General features: G+C 42.3%; 1 protein-coding gene across 6 annotated transcripts in view; it reads left to right on the forward strand.

Annotated features, from left to right (window-relative positions):
- Nucleotides 1–671: 671 nt before the first annotated feature.
- CSNK1A1 (casein kinase 1 alpha 1) overlaps nt 672–20,602 on the forward strand; it is a gene marked incomplete at its 3' end in the record, with an annotated part of 36,079 nt that continues 16,148 nt past the window's right edge. For 5 of the 6 annotated variants that reach the window (XM_080353401.1, XM_080353402.1, XM_080353404.1 and 2 more), the window contains exons 1-5: nt 672–1,231; nt 2,099–2,205; nt 14,600–14,726; nt 16,398–16,496; nt 18,882–18,965. In XM_080353401.1, the coding sequence (XP_080209527.1) occupies nt 1,109–1,231; nt 2,099–2,205; nt 14,600–14,726; nt 16,398–16,496; nt 18,882–18,965 (540 nt within the window). In that variant the 5' untranslated portion in view covers nt 672–1,108. The remainder of the gene's footprint in view (nt 1,232–2,098; nt 2,206–14,599; nt 14,727–16,397; nt 16,497–18,881; nt 18,966–20,602) is intronic. The other variant, XM_080353403.1, reaches the window with a different exon arrangement.

Consider the following 20,602-nt stretch of genomic DNA (forward strand, 5'->3'; position numbering starts at 1 on the left):
GCACCACCGGGGCCTCAGCTGAGCCGCGCGACACTCCGGGCTGCAGGTACCGCGGGGCAGGTTGTCATCAACTCATTACATACACAACAAGAGCATTAAAGTGCATGCAGAGCAGGGCTGGGGACTCGATAAGGACCCTGACACAGCGCCAGCAGCCCCGCCACAGCCCCACATCAGAGGCGCGACTCGTGCGTCACCGCACTGGCTCCGACCGGCCTTATCTCCTGCTCCCAGCCGCCACCTCGCAGCCAGCCAGGGCGGGCACCTGCCTCCCAGGAGCCCCCGCCACCCGAGGGACTCAGCAGGAGCCCGGCGGTTTGCAGCCCGCCTGCTCGCAACCGCAGCAGCGCCCGGAACAGCCCCGGCCGAGGTGCGGGGCTGGTGCTCCTGCCCCTTTAAGAAACGGGTGAGGGCATGGGCGGGTCTCTCCTGCATCTTCCGCCCGGGGTCGTGTTCGAGCAGTGCGCATGCGCATAGCGAACAGAGGCCGAATCTCCAGGCCTGGGGCGGGTCAAAAGCGACGCCGGTCATTGGTTTTGAGGGTGGGCTGTGCGTGCGCGCGAGCAGAGGGCGTATTGGAGCCGCCTCCCTGCCACTGCGCAGGCGCTGCGAGACGGGGAGGGGGCGGCCTTTCCCTGGGGCATGCGCGCCGGCCGCCCCGCCCCGTTCCCAGCGTGCCCCGCGCGGTGAAGAAGCGGCGGCTGCAGGCTGGGGGCATTTTGTGTCCGCGATAGCAGCGGTTGGGAGACAAGATGGCGGCGGCCGAGTGAGGGACCGGCGGCGGCCGGACCCAGCGGGCTTCTCCTCTCCCTTCCCCTCCCCTCCCTCCCCCTTTCCTTACCCTCACAGCATCTCAGTGGCTGCCTCTCGTCTTTCTGGAGGGGGCCAAGAGCCGAGCGTCGCCCGGCCGGCGAGCGGGACAGAACCGCGGAGGGGGGCGCCCGCCGGAGGGGCCCGGCTGGAGCTGAGCAGCGGGGACCAGCCTGCCTCCATCTGCCTCCTGTTATTCCCTCCCCTGCCCCTTTCCCCTTCTCCGGGGCGGCAGTAGAGCCCTCTCTCTCCCCGCGAGCCCCTCAGCGCCCGGAGGGCCCCTCCGCCGCCCTTCGCTATGGCGAGCAGCAGCGGCTCCAAGGCCGAGTTCATTGTCGGAGGCAAATACAAGCTGGTGCGGAAGATCGGGTCGGGCTCCTTCGGGGACATCTATTTGGCGATCAACATCACCAACGGAGAGGTAAGGGGCGCCTCGCACTCCCCCACCTACCTGGGCCCGTGGGGCAGGTCCCGTCCGCACCCCGGCGGGAACCGGAGACCAGCGCCACCTTCCCGGGGCACACTGGACGTCTGGTTGTGCCCACCCCACCCGACCCCCCCCGCCCTGTCCCCGGGCACCTCCGCGGGTGGGGGTGAAGGTCCGGACCGCGAGGGTGAGGGGCTTCCCCCGCCTGGCGGCACCGAGGGGGTGGCTCTGCCCCTGTGTCCCTCCCCACAGCGGAGCCCGCGGTCCTGGGCTCCCCCACGCAGCAGTTGCGCAGGGAGAGGGAACCACCATTGTGGGAAAACACACTTTGTCTTTTGTGAGCGACTGAAGTCGGCCCTCTCCCACCAATCGTCTATTCCCCTCTCTCTCAGCTGAGGAACGCTTTATCTCATTTTCATCAACAGTAATAGGAACAAAGAAGATCTTCTGTTTCTTCAGCTCTTTTTTTCTTGGTATCTTGTTTTGGTTGGTTTTTTTCCTTGTGTGTTTTTTTTTTTTTTTTTCTTTCTTCCTCTCATGGCTCTGAGCTCTAAAGAAGAAACACCCACCTATTTTCTTCCTCACTTGTATGGATCTGATGACTTCACATCTCCAGCTCAATTTCATGACCTGGGATGGATGGATGGATATTTATGTACAAATCATCACGATGTGGATTTTATTTGAAGACTCAGCAGAATGCTGGATGTTGAGCACCGAGAGCTTAAAAAAAATTATATCTCAAAGTGTTTTCAGCAGGGGTGTGTGTGGGATCTTGAAGTGCTGTGCCCCTTAAACCTCAGTGGCAAGGCTGTGCTTGGTGGACGTTCTGCTCTGACTCCTTGTTCCCTCTCACTGTAGGAAGTTGCTGTAAAGTTGGAGTCTCAGAAGGCCAGACATCCCCAGCTGCTGTATGAAAGCAAACTATACAAGATTCTGCAGGGAGGAGTTGGCATCCCACATATACGGTAGGAATTATTGAAGTATGCCAGTACAGTGATTTTTCTTTAATGTCAGTGTGAGGCAGGACACACCATTAAAAAGAGATTTTTCCGGGAGGGATTTGGCTGTTTGAGGAAAAATAACTCCATTCCAAGCTCTCCAACTAGTTGGGTATCCTGCCCAGCAACCCATGATCTCTCCTTCTTCCTATGTGCTGTGCTTTGAAAGTGAGATCTTCAGCAGTTCCTGAGCTGTGAGAAATTGTTGTTGTGATTAAAACAAAGTGTGAGACTGTTTTGCTGAGAGCCACTGTTGTTGATGAGGTTGGGAGTTTGGAGGCGGCACTGGAAATGGCTGCTTTCTTTTGTTGCTTTTTTTTTTTCTTTTTTTGTTCCAACATGTCTTCCTCCTCTGCTCAGAAAATGGCGGATGGATGTGATTAACCCTCCCCCTTCTCGTGTTGGGACAAGGGACATGCTCCGGCATGTATCTTTTCCTTTCATAGTTATGTGCTGCAACGCTTGAGACTGCAGAGAACCTCAACCAGGAATGAAATGGCAGCCCCTTTCTGTTACCCGCAACAAATGCGTCACTAGGATTTCCGTACAGTTAAAAGTGCCAAGATTAATCCTTCTCAGTTGCTCATTATGCACATTCCTTGTTTCATGTTCTGCCTGAAACTTTCGGGAGTGTTTCATAATTTCACAATCTGGAAGAAAATCACTGGTGCAGAGGACTCTAGGAGGAGTTATTTTTCTGGAGATTATTGAGCTGTTACAGTGGGTTAGTTCCCAACTACTGAATCTATGCATCTGAATAGATTAAATGAAACTTCAGGTTTCTTCAGAAAGACTTTGTACAATAAGTTATTTTTTTTAAAACTTTGTTAACAACTGCCCTTAAAAGTTAGTATTTATGTTTGCACTATGGCATAAATGAGTTTTGCTCCTTGAGCCACAGAAACTACTTCAATTAGATATCGAGTCAAACTGTGGATTCCATATAATGTTAACCCTTCCCTCACTGTGTTGAATGTGCACCTACATCTACAGTGACCTGTAAGGTATATTATGAAGCCATAATGCTGATGTGTTCTAGACTATGTATTAGTTTTAACAAAACCTAAACCAGGTCTGCATTTCTGAGGTTAATAGCTCCTTTCCTTCCCCTTTCCCCAAAACCACAACTGGCTGCAGTCCTGAGCATAAGCTGGAGCAGAGGACAGTGTTGCCTTGGCCATCTGTCCTCATTCACTACAGCCTTTTGCAGGAATAGAGTAAATGTACCTTAATTAAGCGGAGTATTTGTAGCTTAAGCAGAATCGCTTTTGTGAAAATGGATTTAGTCTTTATTTTTGCCTACAGTTTCCCTCTTCAAATGGATGCCTTTATTTCACAACTGAAAGAACAGAAATTGCAGTTTGGGAAGCTATCGCAGTATAGTTATGTGCTAAAACAGGGATAACTGGGAGAACAGCCAAGACAAGTGGATATCAGGTGGTTCATTGCAAAACTGGAAAAGCAGGCATTCTTAAACTGTTGGGTTTTTTTTAAGTAAATGAATATTTGGCGTGCTAACAAGGCCTAAGTTGCAAATTCTTCAACTTTTCCGTGTAACAGAAGTGAACTACTGTTTGAGTTCTTCGTTTTGGTTAAAATACCCTGTGAGAGCATTTTATTTAAAGCTGAAATACTGGAATGAATCTGCATGTTAAGAACTTGATTCTAGGTTCAGCTACAGCAGTCATCTTTAAGTTTTCTTTAATCTCTGTTCAATGTGCTTGTATCTGACTTCGTTTTCTGTATAACCAGTGACTGTGGTTTAGGATTCTCACCACCACAGGGGAGCTACAACCTTTAACACACTCTGACTTCCCTCAGTACAGCATTACAAAAATCTGAGTAAGAATGAACATCTGAGGCAATACTCAAACCAACTCAAATTTACTCCTAGACTCATGCTAAAGGTGTGTTATTTATTTGATAATGGCAGTGAGTTTTGAGGTTTTTCAATTCCAAGCTCTTGCAAGTTCTTCTTAATTGTTATACAGGATGTTTCAAAAAATTGGATCCCATTTCAAAGCAGCATTATTTCATGATGGCAACATGTTACAGTTACACAAAAAAATTCAGATGGTTTAATGAGCTATTGAGTTTTAGTAACACTAATGCTCTGTGTGTTCCATGTGCTGTATAGACAACATCGAGATGATAGTTGAATTCATATGAATGAAGTTCAAATTGGGTCCATCTTTTTGAAATACCCTCTAGTATTTTTCTAGGAAAGTGTCTTTATGAAATTTTTGGAAATACCTTTTTTGTCTTCAGAAGCAGCATTAAGTTAAAGATGCTGCTCCCAAGTTCTTTAACTAGGCTTCTGTTACTAGTTATTGCTGTATGATATCTGGTGGTGCTTGAAGAAATCTAAAATTGTATTTTTTATGTTCTTTAAGAGGAAGCTGAGTAGGGCACCCAACACAGTTCTTAGGACAAACATTGAAACAATGTGTTAAGTAGCAGAATCCATGGTACTCTGAATGTAAAGAGGAGGACTTGGCGTGCCAAGTGAGCCGTATCACTGAGGCGCTTAACAAGGATATGTCCTGAACAGGTGATTACAAAGATTAGGACCTAAGTGATATTACTGTGCGTATTGTTTCAGACAATTCCAGCTTTTCTGTCCTGTTTTTGGCAGCAGCTAAGCTGGGAGAATGTGTGACTTCGTACTTAGGTCACTTTGCATGAGTAATTGATAATGCACATTCCACCATTGTTTTATAATGGTATACTGTCAAGTTGGAATAAGCTGTTCTTGGCTCAGTATGTTTAGAGGAATGAATCAAGTTGAAGGAAAATCTTTTGATACATTTGTTAAAATTTGTGTAATGTGAGACCTTTAAACAGCAGCAGCACGAACAGTGCATTTGATAAAAAAATGAGGAATCATTCTAAGCTTTTCCCATTGCAGTGCTGTCTAAGCTGGGCTCAGCACTGTTTCCATCTCAGTGCTACACATCTGGGAAACAGAGGCACAAAACCTTGCGTTCCTCATGTAAAAATGTGGGACTTCTCTGGTTTTCTTTTACTTAAGCAAGGCAGTGGCCAAGGTCAGCTTACTTAGATGTTGCATGACGTGGCTTTGCCTTACAAAGTGGGCTGCTGTGGTTCTTTGACTCACAGAGCTGAAATAATAGGTGAGGTATGGATTGCTGGTTTGTTTTGGGTACCTGCTCTTAAAACTGAATTCTGCCCTTTAGATGTGATTGCAAACTTGGTAATAACAAGACAGCAGATCTGGAGTGTCACTTAAAAAAAAATAATTGCTTGGTTCTAGATAATTTTTATAGTCTTTAAATTGATTTGATGGCTTTTCTGGCTGATTGCAAGGAAGCTAATGAGCAAAATCTGTTTTGGAGATAAGGTTTTAAATATTGCTTCTATGGGATCAGCTGCAAGTTTTGCTTGTCCTGGAGGGTGAACGAGGGGCCTTGGGAGCTCCCACTGTAACAGAACGTGTTGTTTGCACATAAAATAGCAAAAATAGAGATTGGAATGTCTTTATCTTAATATTCTAAACCATTTTAGATTTATAAGTCTTTGACTTTGCTGCTTATTTTTGTTTCCTGGAAGAGCAGCAAAGTTTCTGAACTTGTCTCTGGAGTTTCACAAAACTTTGTATAAATACTCTACAGACTTTAAGCTGTGGTATGTTCTTGATGCACAAAGTTTGGTTAATTATTACCTTAATTTTTCACAAAAGCCTCTTGAACCAAGCTTAACATTCTAACAATCTGATCTGCCTTTAGGACACAACTGTAAAGTCCGCAGTATTCTGCTGGGCCTTTTCCCATTGTTCTCAGCCATCAGCTGTCTTTCTCTTTTCTCGTCTCTTTTTCAGCGGTGAAGCATTTTTAGCTGTAATCTTGTTAACTGGGCACTGATCCTGTTAGTTTGGACTGTCTGCCTTTGTTCCCAAATCCTTGGTCGGGGCTTGGAGGAAAGCAGCAGAGCGTGTTTGGTGACTTTTGTGTGTTGGGCTGTTCCTAGTATAACGCTGTTAGACAAAAACAATTGTTTGAATAATCTGTGAGAGCCCTTAATTTTTGCCATTTATGGTGTTTATCAACCATTTTTCCTATCATTTATGAATACCACCTTTAGGTACTTTCAGATGTACCTTTGAAAGAAAAACAAGCTTTGGATTTTTCTCCTGACAATATCATGGGATATAACTTAGTTTTGGTATCAGTTTCAAATGGAAAACAGCTACGCTGGAACCAGCTGTGGCTGTTGATGCATCGTAAGTGTGATACTTCAGAGCAGGAAGAGAGTCTAATAAATGTGAAACAGATACTGCGTGAATTCTTCTGTGGGCCAGGCTGATGAGACACTGTACAGCATGTGAGGCTGATGAAGGTGATATTTAACTTTAGTGATTTGTAGCTGCTGACTTAGCATTTTTTTTGCAATGTTCTCTTGCAAACTGGACAAGTAAATCTTCACATTTCTGAACTTTTCAATGGAGTAAGTTCCTGCAAAATATTGTGATGTTGAGAAATTCAGTATTGCCGCCCTTGTATCACTGTGCAATCTTCTAAATAGTGAAGCATATTAAAATGTTCTGGAAAAAATAAATCTATAAAAGCATCTACAATTTTTGTTGTTTTGGTTGCTTACTGCGGATTTTTCCTTGAGCACTTCAATTTTTTTATCTCTAAGCAGTGCTTAATCTGTAAATTCACCTCTCAAACACCTTCATTTTAAACTATTTTCTCTATAACTTCCTGCAGCTTAGGGGAAAAAAAAAAGGGGAGGGGCAGACAAACCAACCAACCAAAACCCTAAAAACAGACAAACAAAACACACTGGAAAAAATACCCACAAAACCCACATGCAAAACCATCACCCCCCTCCCAGTGCTCCCTTCAACTACAAAAATAAAGTAAAAAAAGACCCAAATCTAGGACTAGTAGTCAGATAAGCCCAAGTTCTTGTCTTCAGTGGTAAGACTGATACTTTCATCTAGGTCTGCAAGTAATTAGGAGGAACGTTCTAGCAATAGAGCCTCCTATTAATTAATCTTCTGTTATTACTTAAGGCAATGTGCTGAAGGGCAGAACCACTGCAGTAGAAAAGAAGTGATCTCTTGTTCTGGGAGCTCAAAGTAAAATTAAAAGCTAGTCTTTTAAATTAGTGCCTACAGTTTTTCTACTGAGAGAATGAATGTCTTTGAAGAAAATCTATTTCATGTTTTATAGCAATCTAAACTTCTGTCCTAACTGGTCTTTGTGGGCTCCTTAGATTCATGCAAGACCGACCACAGTTTGAAAACAAAGGAAGCTGTCCCTTTTTCATTTTGTTTCTCCTTGCCTTGCTCAGCCCTTGCAGAAGTACCTGCTAAAGGGTGCAGGTTCAGTGTTACACTTATTTGGAGCAGGTGATCAGCAGAGGTGTAATACCACTGAAACACTCTTTTCATTGGGAACGTTTCCTGTACCTGCTGTGGGTTAATGACTCACCCTCTCAGCTGAACTGAACATTCTGACTTTTATGGTTGAAACTTGACTTATGTTCCTGCCATTTCCTCCCAGGTGTTAATGAACCTCACTGAACAGCGGGCAGAACAGCGAGTCACCTCCATGGAAGTATGCTTGCAACATAACACAAGGCAGATGAAATGACCCTATTGCTTAGGAGATGACTTGCACCAGCTTCTCGCATTCATATTTCTCTCATAACTGTACAAAAAAATGATACTGAATTTTATTTATAGTCTGTCTAACTTCATAGAGTAGGATGTTCATTGCTGTTTCTTTATTTAGTACTTGGATGGCCTAATTCATGCTCACCATGGCAACTAATGTTGGATGACATCTGCTAAATATTCTACTTCAGTATTTCAGTCATGCCATATTATGTTAAGTTCATTTCTATTACTCCTAGCTGGCTAAAAGTTAAGAAGTGCTTTTCCAGCTTCAGGGGAGAAAATCTAGAAATGTAAAATATATGGCAATTTAGACATGAATCTTCTAAGAATAGATTGACGTATTTATATATGTTGCTTCAATATACCTTAAGATTCAATTTAGTTTATTTTTACAGGCAGAATATACTTGCCAGTTTGTCTGAAACATCATTTGTCAGGCGATGCCTGTCCTGCGAAGCCCAGAACGTGAGACCAGAAGGGACCACTTTGCTCCTAATCCAGCACAACACCCTGTTTTTCCTGTGAATGGGTCAGGTGCAGTGTTCAGACTTTCTAGGCTGGCTCGGCAGTGCTCATGATTCACTCATTGGCGAGAGCGAGTCAGCTGCCGTGCCTAAAGAGAAACGCTTCTACCCACAGGCAGGCAGCTCCCGTTTCTTTCTCTCTTTTTTAATAACTTTTTTGCTACTTCAGCCCTCCCGTACCTCTAAAGAATAGTTGCATCACTCTGCAGCTGCCTTGGTGAGCTGTTCGAATACGTGATTACAGAGTTCGCCACCTTTCTTGAAGTTTCTTTCCTGTCCCTGTTGTGATTTGAATTTCCTTTCCTGAATGTTGGTGACAAGGCTCGCATGTCAGTGCTGTATGCATTGATACCGATTGCTTCACAGTTCCTGTGGAGAGTACCTGTACTTTTACTGGTTAGGATTGTATACTATTTTTCAGTGATTCCTGATATTAGAGCTATATGATTACAGGGAGGTCTGTGTTTTCTCCTTAGTCACATCATCTGACTAATGCTTAGTTCAGAGACTTTTGTATAGATGACTTAGTGCTTGCAGAAATGGAATACAGTGTCAGAGTGTTCATCAGTTCGGTGTCATTTGGTTTTCTGTGGGATGTCTGAATCCTCTGTGTTCATGAGGCCTCCCAGACTTGCAGGTTCACCCTCATGTCTGCTGACTCGTCAAACTTACTAATAAGGTGATCTCAGGTAATTCTAGTACTAAGTTCTTTTCCAGATTGCTTGTTGACTGTACACTTCTTGTTTTAATAGCTTTTTTATCCACCTTAGTTCTTCTGACCATCTCCATTTTTGTCAAGTGGACTCTTCTGCTTGATGTTGAAAGCCCAAATGCTGGAAAACTAATTGCACAGGACTAGACAGAGTAATCATAGGGTCAAATACTATGAATTATGAAAGTGACAAAAGTTTATGTGATGTCAAAGAAGTCCAAATTGACTTTATTTTTTAATGTGACTATAAAGTTTTCTGGAAGTCTAAAGGTTTAACTGCTCAAGTCTTGTCACAGAAGCCTTGTCCTTCCTTGCATTGAGGCACCAGGAGATATTTTGTGTGTATGTAACAAAAGCAGGACCTTCTGCAATGCCACATTGCCCCACTGGAACAGCCAGTGATCATGTTGAGAGAAGCCTGTAGTGGACAGGTTACCTGACAAAGCAGGTGTTGATTGAGGAGAGCTTCTATTCAGCTGGAACAAAATAGTCTTGTACCGGTTGCTCTGGTAGTAGTAGCATTTCTTGGGACACTGAGCTGATGTTCTGGTTGTGTATCGAATAAGCTGTAGACACAATGACATGCCATCGTGCTAACAGTGACAGTGTCTTTGCTGCCTTCGTGGTTTCAGAATGCATGGGATTTGGGGTTTTTTTACCAGTGATTAACATATGTACAGTTATTCAGTAAATTAATTAATCTTGATCTGAACTTGAGATTTTGTGTGTGTATTTTCTGAGTCTTTTTGTTCAGCAGTTGACGAGCTCACACAGCTTTGATAATTGTGCTGCTTTTGTTACCTTGTTTTAATTACAAGTGCCAGTATAAGGGAGATCTACTAAAATTGTGTAAGCAGTACAGGAGTCTGAAAGCATAATTTCAGTTTCACAGGCTGTGTCTGAATTCCGTTAGCCCTTCACTTACCTCTGTTTGCTAACTGGCCTACCTCAGTTTGAGCCTTGCAAAGGAAAATTCACAAGATGTGAAGAGAATGTTCTAATAACCACATGAAATGTTTTCTCAGTTAAAAAAACTCCCAAGCTATTAACAAACATTTTCTTGAATGTTTCTTTTGTTATTGATATTATTTATAAAATAAGCAGTTGCTGAAATAGACATCATACAATTTTGGAAAGATACAGCTCTGAAAACAGAAGAGAAATTTAAGTTTGGGTAGATCTGACTACAATATGTGTTACCAAGAGCTAGATGTGCATCAGCTGCTCACTTGCTTGTCTCAAGGTTAGTCAAGGGAATTAATAAACACACCCCACATGAGTTCAAGTAGACATTCACTTGTCGTGTGATCTGACATCGTACCCTCTTTACTGTATGGGATTTGGAAACCAAATACTGCCAAACCTCTGTGTCCTGTGACTTAGTTCAGCAGAGAGCTGCAAATATTGAAACTCAAGATGTTAGAGTTTCAGCTGGATGCATGTACTGGGGCAGCACGTCGGGCTGCTGAACCACATGATTTGGAAATGGAGTGATGCGGTGAGTCTCAGTCTTTCAGATTAGGCCAGTCGCGGAAGTCAAGTTAAGGTCACTGTTCAATCTTTAACCGTGCTTTGATGGAAAGCTTCATAAAGGATATTTACTGTATTCTAACTGATATGTAGTAATTTGATCTGCCGTTTGAAACAGATGAGGCAAGGCAGAGTGACAAAGCATTTTCATGCATGTGTGAGCTGGGGTGCACTCTGCAGCTTGAATATGGACCTTGGTTCTTAACAACTGGATCAGGTGTGGCACTGTTACACTGTCTGCTCAAGGAAAACTCTTAGTTCTTCATGGCAACTTTGTCCTGTTAATGTAGAAATGGACCTGTGCTACAGAATCAAAATTCTCTATTTAGGAGATATGTCCTAGTGGAACATACAGCACCATGGGAATGAATTAAAGGAATAGAATTTTCCTAGTCTAGTAATTTAGCTTTTCTTTTTGAAATAATACATTGTGTAGAGCTACATGCAGAGTCATTACCTGCCCAAAGTGAACTGTCAAGTGGTTAAATCTCTTCCTCCTACTTTGCAGTCTTCTCAAACTCTTCCTGCTTAAAATGTATTGCTGCTGTTGTTTCCTCAGCTTTAGTATGAGAAAGAGTGCTTCCATGGAGCTCTGACAGAGGTGGGACAGTTCTGAGACGCAAGTGTCATCTAATAGTTGCCTGGGGCTTTGTATGGATCGTTCCTTCCTATTAGTAGTTCACTCCAATTTGTATGGCTGATGCAGTATTAAATTTATGAAGATTTCTCTTGAAAACTCTAGCTTTTTTCTTTTTGGTATTGTGCTCAGTTTGTTGCCATAATGTTTTGCACTTTAGCCCAGCAGTGTTAAAACTTGCATGCCAAGTGTTTTAAATTTGTGCTTACCCAAAGTATGCACTTACATGCTATCTTACAGTGATTATGTGAATATTGGACTAAGGAATACTTGCCAAGGTCTTTGGTGTGATAATATCCAAGGTTTCCTAAGAAGAGCCAAGGCTTCTAACACCTTTAGTCAGAGCTGCCAGTAGTAGCAGCAACTACTAGACTTTGAATGGACATGATGTAGCCGTACTTATTAATCCCACTTTTTCCCTGGCAATGTTCCAAGGGAAATGAAAACTTACTTGCAGTGTTAGCAAAGTAAATAAAGCACCCAGTGACTGCAAAGCCCAGCACAAGGTCTGTTGCCAGTGGTGAAATGGAGTAGTCTTCGGAGAGGAATTACAGGCATGTGCACATGAAAACAAAGTGTTAAGAGGTCTCCTCTCATTTCTTTGTCTTGCAGAGTTGACTCTGCTTTCCACCAGTGCAAAATGGTCAGGAGATTAACATTTTCTTGTGCATATGTAGAAGTAGGCCAAATGGAGATTGTGCAATCAACCTGAATTACCGCACTTACTGAGCAGAGAGGTCACTGTAGAGGAACAAAATGCTTTTAAAAATATAACTCCCAGGGTACGCTTCCTTTTCATCAACTTCGCTTTTTTTCTGTGGTGTTGTAACTAAATTTTCGTAGCCGAGTTGAAGGTTGATCTTTGATCCTTTTGCCTCATACTGCAGTCTCCTGGGCACTGAACCGTTACTGTGCTGAACAATTACACCCAACACCTGAATGGTGCTTCCATTTCTTGAAGATGATCGTATTTTATCTAGATCTTGCTTTACTCCTTAGAATGCTTCAGTTCAGCTTATTCTTTAGGCTTTTTCACAGCAATCCTGAATTTCATGTGACAATAACCAGGCAGGTCATTTGGTCCAGTTTGTAACTCTGGATGACCATAGTGATTTGTTTTCAGCTGTGACCTGTGTAGTTGTTTGTAGAGCCTTGTCAAAGCCGTTTGTGTGGGTGACTTTGAGAGGAACCAAGGAGTAGATTTACAGGCATAGTCAATAATACTTGAACTGAAGCTGGTTTGTAGTGGAATAAAAACTGTTCTCAACAGTATCTCATTTTGACTCTTTCCTGATCTCTGCATTGCGTTTTTTAAATACTCCTCGTGGTTGCTCTTGCTGTTGAAATGAGCTCCTTAAAAGGGCAGAACTATAAGGCAGGTCTTTTCAGAATGCGTACGTTGCACAGCTTGGTGTCAGGTTGCACTGAGAATATTAACCTTTTCATAAATTGCAGACTTTACCAAATGATACCATCAACATACTTTCCCAGTTGAGTTACTTGGAAGGGTTTTTTTGGGGTGGTGTTGTGTATCATAATACATTCTATGAATTTTTAGAGGGCAAAACTGCTAAATAGTGCTTATAGTACCGGTATGATCATTAACACGTTGGAGTACAGCTGTTTTGTAGACATCTCACTTGAATGACTGCTTTCAAAATACATATTTTCTCTATCCACTCATGATGTAGGGAATCAGTAAAGGTGCTTGACTGACCTGTAGAACAATGACTGATCCACAGTCCTTATATAACTTCGTAATGCATTGTTAGGGACTTGATAAACGTGCATGGTTTCTACTAGAATCCCAGCAGTGGGAAGGTACAGGCCAGTAGTTCCTGAAACAAATCCAAATACAAAATCTTTTCTCTGTGGTTTTGTAAACACTTTACTACCCTGGCTAAGCTTGGAATTCTGTGAGTACCAAGGAATTTGTCGGCATTATCAGTGGTAACTATTTTCCAGACAACGATGCATTAGTCTCCTGGAGACGTTGTCTAAAGTGGAAATAAAATGTCTATAGAGGTTTTTAAGCCCCAGGTACGACTGTGTTTGAGCTGATTTTTGATTTTTATTGCTTTAATCTGCATTTTCTTATTATGGGATATACTCTTGGTGTATCTTTTCTGTACCACTGTTGTTGGAAACTTCGAGACTCCTCCAGAGAGAACTAGTCAGTGCCTTGTGCATTGACTGCTGGTACTGGGTCTTTGCTCACTCAGTCCTCAGCACTCAAGTCCTTACAGCAAAGGCAAAACGCAGCCTTCTGATCCATATGGTGTTGGATCTGTACAGTGATGTACTAGAACTCAGCACAACTTCACAGTGTTTCACACATTCCTCTCACTTAACTGTAGGTACCTGCAATGTGCAGAGGACTGTAGAGAAGAATATTTGTGTCCCTTCAGTGCCAATTTAAAGTATGGAAATTCACAGCTGAGATGTGCAGAAGTGAAGGGTGTGAGTCCAGGTCCCAGGCAGCTTAGGTGGTGCAGTACTCCTGCCCCAGCTGCAGAGAACATGAAGCAATACTGTGATAGAAATGGTAGATGTGGATTGGAAGGTAAAGTATGTATGGGAGGCCTTATGCTTGTTCTCACAGTGTTGGTAACATTCATTTTTTTTTGCACCAAATAGATGTATCAGACACTTAAAGGTGGTTTTCACAGTCTATTTGGCTGCAACCGATATATTACTAGATCTGTATTTTTGCTTTTATTACACTTAAGTATTTTTGCCTTCATGGTGTCAAAAACCTGCTAAAGAACCTTTGTCATCTGCTTAATAGGACAGTAGAACTTGTTTGCCATTTGTTAAATTTGGATGAATGAACAGAGAGGTAGTATGTGAGTTAACTGCATGAGCTGCTTTAGTCTGTTGCAGGGAAGTTGTAGCTGAAAACAAAGGTTAAAGCACTTAAAGATGTTTCTGTGATGTTAAATAACACAGGAAGCATTGATAGGATTCCAAGGTGCCCTGCAGGTGGGTTTCGGTTCAGACTCGGTACAGTGATGTGTAATGGCTTCTGCTTTGGTTGCGTTTTGATTTTGATGTTTAGTATTTCAGTTGCTACTAAAGTGTTTCCTCTTAATGGAAAATCAAATGTGTTCACATGCACTTGCCAGCTTGTGTATTCTGCTTTGTCTTCAGACTTTGTTTCCAGGAAAAATAAGGCACTCCCAGCCATAGCTTTCAGTTACCTTTCAAGATTGAACATTAGCCAGCAATATGCCTGTGCAGTCAAGAGGGCTAACGGTATCCTGAGCCGCATTAGGATTCCTACTAACGCTGGGCAATTTTCTTTGTTGCAGGTGGTATGGTCAAGAAAAGGACTACAACGTTCTAGTTATGGATCTTCTTGGTCCCAGCCTTGAAGACCTATTCAACTTCTGTTCTCGCAGGTTTACGATGAAAACAGTACTTATGTTAGCAGACCAGGTACGTACAGACCTTACAGTGAGGAAGTTAAAAACCTTAAAGTATTTTGTGCAACATGGTTCTCTTTAAGTGGGTTAAAGCACTTGTTATACAATGTTGTATACAGCTAATTGAACAGTTACTAGAGGAATTGAAGGCACGGTGCCATAGGAATTGAATGTAGCAGGAGGGCAGCCCAGATACCAGCTCCTTGATGCTGCAGATCTAACAAGTGCAACTTTAATCAATTATCAAGACTAATATGGGTGGATTAACTCCTGCTATCAGCCATGGGTGTGGTATTAGAAGGCCTGGAGAAGTCTCCAGTTATGGCTGATCTGATTTAAAGGAAACCTGTTACACATTGGCCAGCTCGCTATGCACTCGCAGCCTCCTGTAACAACTAGTACCAGACCATGAGCTAATAAACATGATTTTGGCAGTTGTGGCCCTTGAAGACAGTTCTTAAAGCTGTTAGTGGAGATAACACACTACTGTAATCAAGGCTTATCAAGCTGAGGTCTGTTAAGTCTTTTTCTAGCAACTGATATTTTTTTCTACTTGATCCTGAGAGTACAGCATTGCAAACAGCCAGCTCTATTCTTGCTATTTAATAAATATCTTGATTGTGCTGCGCTGTCTTCAGCTACTTGCAAGGCAATAAGGGTTTCTCAAGTTGAATTTTCAATGGCAGTTTAAATTTCATCTGATATTACGTCATTGATGTTAGTACCAAGTTGTCACTTAGCCAGCTGCTTGTAGAGTCCCAGGCTCTTGGCCAAGGAAGCTCATGGCGTTTGTTTGGAGACAAGGTCAGCTGCCCCATTCTGGCTGCCCATAGCGAGCGCAGCGCTTGCTTTCGAGAGCCGGTAGCTGGAGTCTGGGTGTTCCAGCATTGCTGGGAAATCTGTGAGGCTTTCCTGCAATATTCCTTTGGATGATAAACAGTAACTAGTTATCATCTGGGAAATGTACATGGGATGTATGTCAGTGCATGGAAACTGGCTTGGAGGTCACAGTCCAGTAGAACAGCTGTCAAGAGTATGATGTTGTAAGAATTCAACTCCCAAAAGGCCGCATGAGGAGTGTTTTAGTCTCTGGAAAGCTGTATCGTATAAATGCGTGTGCTGTGATCTCACGCACAGGAAATCACGTGGTTGTATGTGACAATACAGATGTGCCAGACTTGCTCTGCACGTCATTGCTGACTGTGATTGCTGGATCACAATAGCTTGGAAGTGATAGTACGGGCCACAGTCAAGTTGTTACTTGCTCCCTGCAAACTGTTACCTGGAAAAGTGACACTTGATAATGAATGAATAACAGGGATGGGGGAGGGAGTGAGTTTTAAAGTTCTGTTGTGATAGGTATAGCGAACTTTTGTTTGAAGCAAGGAAAAGAAATTGCTCTTTAATGGGACACTATAGTTAAAACATTAACTTTAATATCTGGGAAATTGTTTCAGGTATTTAATTTGCCATTTCCTGAGGAAGGTTATGGAATTTTAACATATAAGAAAGTTAGATTTATTTGAACAGCATAAAAAGCCCTTGGTTTTCATTAAGCAAATGTAGAAACGTAAGTTGCAGAGGAAGATAACACTAAAAATTCCTGCTTTCATTGAAGGTTTAAGTGAATTGTGTTGCTGTTATTGAAATCTTACTTGTTTTGTTGTTGCTTTTTTTTTTACAGATGATCAGTAGAATTGAATATGTGCACACAAAGAATTTTATACACAGAGACATTAAACCAGATAACTTCCTAATGGGTATTGGGCGTCACTGTAATAAGGTTAGTCGAATGCTCTTTGTTTAAAAGATCCATAGGGAATGGCTACGTTACTTGATTGAAGCTGCACAACCTTTTTAAAACTCATTGCTGAAACTGATGTTTTGGATACTAAACCCTGATTGTTTGATGGGAGAACTTGGATTTTTAAGTGTCCACTTCTAAATGCAGTGGCACACATGTGGGTCTCTGACCCATCCTGCCAGATGCACTTGATTGCAAGATGATTTTCAGGCTTGCTACAAGATCATAAACCAACCCTAGAGAACACTTTGCTACTTTGCTCAGTAATGGAGTTTCATTATCAAGAATTGTTGTAATAGCATTTTTTCCATCAATGGTAAAGTCAAATTTATCTTTGTATTTGGGGCTGACATCCTGGGATGAAAAGGATTCGTGCCAATGTGGGAGCTCCTGACCTACCAGTCATCAGCGCATTAAACCTCACGATGACTGGTAAAGAGAACTCTGCAGCCATGGGAGCTGTGCATACAGCTGATAGCCAACATGGAGATCAGTTGCCTTTATAAACAAAGGAATTTGTGTAAACATGCTGATAGAAAACTGTTAAGTTGTAGAGTACTTGAATATGTTGTACAACAAAAAACTGTTTTCAATTTACTTTGTGGGAAAAAAAAACAAAGGCAAGGTGGGGGGGTTGGGCTGAGGTGGTTGCACTTGTTTGGATGGGTAAACATAGTCAGAAGTGCATGTTTCCCGTTGAAAACCTTATATAGAAGAAAACTTTAAAATTTTATTTTTAGTTCTCTTGAGTGAAATATGCTTAATCCTGCAATTTGTATGTCGAGCTCGGGCAGACAGGCAGCATTGGCAATGCATTAAGCATGCTACTTAATAGAAATTAACTTCAGGACAAACGTATTGTGATCAAGCTGTTTATTGGAAGCAAGATTCCCACTTATCTTCTCGATATGCCATCAGAGAATGTCTCATCTCTTTAGGCACCACTAGCGTTCAAAATGTTTACCTTTGTTTGCCTGTATGAATGCCAACTTCAGGGCCATGAACGTTAGCGGGGGGAAGCTGGGCTGCCGTCAGATAACGGCTGTTGCGTGAAGAGGTGCAGCGCACTGACTGTTCAGATCCAACCCTTGCACAGCTCGTCCGTGCAGCGGAGGGGCCGTCTCTGTGATCCTGTCGCTGTTCAACTCTGTGTGTTCCCAAGTTTCACACTTTGCCTCTGTAGAGCTCTATTTTTCTCTGCTGTGTTGAGCAGTTAGGCTCCTTAGTTTCCTGGCATGACTTAACACTATGACTTAAACTTTTATTTTTTTTTCCTAGTTTTAGTTTCTAATTTCCAGTCGTTCTTTTGGGGCCATTTTTCTATACTTTTGCACAGTCATGCTCGCTTGGCATCGCTGCACTCTGTTCATCTTGAGGTGGATTAATGGCCTAGAGAATGCTGCTGTGCTCACTTCAGTGAAGGAACACATTAGATTTACATCAGCTGAAATGAAAAACAATTGCCTGCAAACCATTCTTTTTTTGCCCCATTAGTTAGATTAGTTAGGGCGCCACACAATGATGTGGTGGCAAACACTGGGCTTGCTTACTGGTGCAGGGGTCTAGAGATGAGGGAGGTAGTTCTTGGCAAAAGTACAAATCGGTAACAAGATGAGGAATGGTTTGCTTCAGTTTGGAAGCAAGTGCTTTGTCTGGGGAACACTCACCACCATACAGTATTTACTTTGGTTTGTTTTGTAACTAAGTGTAGTTTGGGGTTTTTTAGAGATGACTATACACAGTTTAAAGAAGATCAGCCCCAAAGACTAGAATAGCATGGTAATCTTGTTCCAGTAGCTTCCTGTCAGTTATATTAAAAATAAAAAAAAAAAGAATTGATTTTTTTCAAATTTTAATTTGGTGATTGGGAGAAATTTTGCTCCCACCTTAAAAGATGAATTTTCAGCTCTGCTAGAAATAAGCCCTGCATGCTTATGAAAGTAAACTTTAAGGTGACTAAATGCCTTCTACCTCTTCCTTACTGAAGATTTACTTTTTCTAAACGTCTTTTGGGGGAAGGGCAGTTTGTGAAACCAAAGGATGGTTTTGTAAGCAAAACTTCCATTTCCTTTTTTAATAGAGCCAAATGTCACCATTGCTATCCGTGCTCAAGGCAGTGTCATTTTGGAGCGGCTCACACTTGAAATTTACCTGGTCACATCTTCCAAATTTTCTGCTTGGAGAGAAAAAACCAATAAAAATACAAACATAATTTTTTGAAAACTACAGTGCTTGGTGGAAGAAGGATGGCATTTGGCTACCCTGTTCTTTCTTGAGCGCCTCGGTGTTGCCTGTCTGCGCCGGCCAATGTTGCGTTGTAAGCAATACTGTTTGATGCACTGCCACCCTCTATTGTTTGTTCAGTGTTTAGAATCTCCAGTGGGGAAGAGGAAAAGAAGCATGACTGTTAGTACTTCTCAGGACCCATCTTTCTCAGGATTAAACCAGGTCTGAACTGTCTCCTATTCCAACCTCAACCCCAAATTCATGTGCTTTATTTTTGTTTTGTTTTTTTTTGTTATTTTTATTTTAATCTTTTTTTTTTTTTTTTTCTGGAGAATGTAGACCTTGCAAAAGCACCTCTTATGTTGGCATTATTCAGACATACTTGGCAAACATGTAACATTACTAAGATGTTTCCCTGTGGCGCTTGTTTAAATTGTGGAATTATTTCTAAACTTTATTAAAAAGGGCTAAATGTACATGCTTGGTTTCAGATGCAGAAGCAGGTTTTGTCCTTTCAAACTCAAGGCAATGTGGTGAAGGATGTGTCACCCTAGTGAAACAGCAGAATTCCTGCGTAGGGCTCCCTGCTCGCCCCGGAGGGTTCCTGCTGTGTCTTTGAATGCATGTGGATGAGTTCTGTTATCGCTTCAGCCAGACTCCTTCCCTTGCAGTTTTTGTTCAAAATCTTTCCAAATGTGTAATGAGGACTCGTATTTTCATCCATTGTGCTTATGAAATGAAATTACTCCCAACAAGCTGTGCCTTGGAGAAGCGGGAGCTTATCTGGTAGTGTTAAATGTAGTACTCCTGACTCGTCAAGAGAAGATGAATTGGAGAGAAATGAAGACATATGCCAGTTCATAGCAGGACAGCTGGAAATTGCTGAATGTGAATCATAGCTCAGGAGTTTGGCCACAGAATCAGTCCGTAGCTTTCCACAATGATCGTCTTCACGTATTAAATCCTGGGCAGCCAGCTGCTGTACACAAGCTGACAGGCTTCTCCTGTCTCCTCCTGAAACTTTCTTATCAGTTGGGCAAAGACTTTGATCTGCTTCTCTAGTTGCTCTTGGCAAAAATCTTGCCCTACTTCTCCAGTTTCCTGCTGATTGTGCAACAAACAGAACTAAGGTGGTGTGAGGTTATCTGTGGGAATAGATCTGTGTTCCTGCTGGCTGCCATTGCTGTGTTCTGTGCTCATCCAAATCGGAATGTATCTTCCAACTTAACTCTTTGCAAGACGGATTTACTCCTTTGCGAATAGGAAATACAGAACAAGCCTAAGCTGGGAGCAGAGTGAACTTCCCCAGAGAATCAGTGCTGTAAAATAATCATCCAGTTATTTGCCTGGTGTAAAACAGGTCTGTGTTGCTGAATGGATTGTTTTTGTTGAGGTTTTACCCATACCTCTTGAGAGAATGCAGAATTACCTTGTTCAGCTCTAATACAGAGAGCTCTGAGCAGCTGTGGAAAGGGCAGAGCATCATTTACTTTTAGAATTCTTTGGAAGAAAGTAGTCGTACCAAGTTGGTGCTAAACAGGGCTGGACACCAGCTATTTATGTATTAGAGACACACTTCTAGTGTTAGATGTTTTGGTTAATGAACTGAGAGTTCCTTCATACCATTAATTAGCAGAAAGATCACCAGGATTACAGAAAGCATTTGAAGATATTGAGTTGTTCAAAGTGTTTGTAGCCAAAGATGTGTTGAAAATATTCTAATGGTTACGTATAGTGTTTGGATTTCCCTCCTTCTCAAGACACAGTATTTTGCTTCAGCTAATGGGCACAGGCCCTGCAAAAGTAGCTATTGCAAACTACACATCAGAGAGCTTTAAACAGCAATGGGATTGCATTTG

The sequence above is a fragment of the Nesoenas mayeri genome, assembly GCF_963082525.1.
Source record: "Nesoenas mayeri genome assembly, chromosome: 14".
In the NCBI taxonomy this organism is placed as follows: Eukaryota; Metazoa; Chordata; class Aves; order Columbiformes; family Columbidae; genus Nesoenas; species Nesoenas mayeri.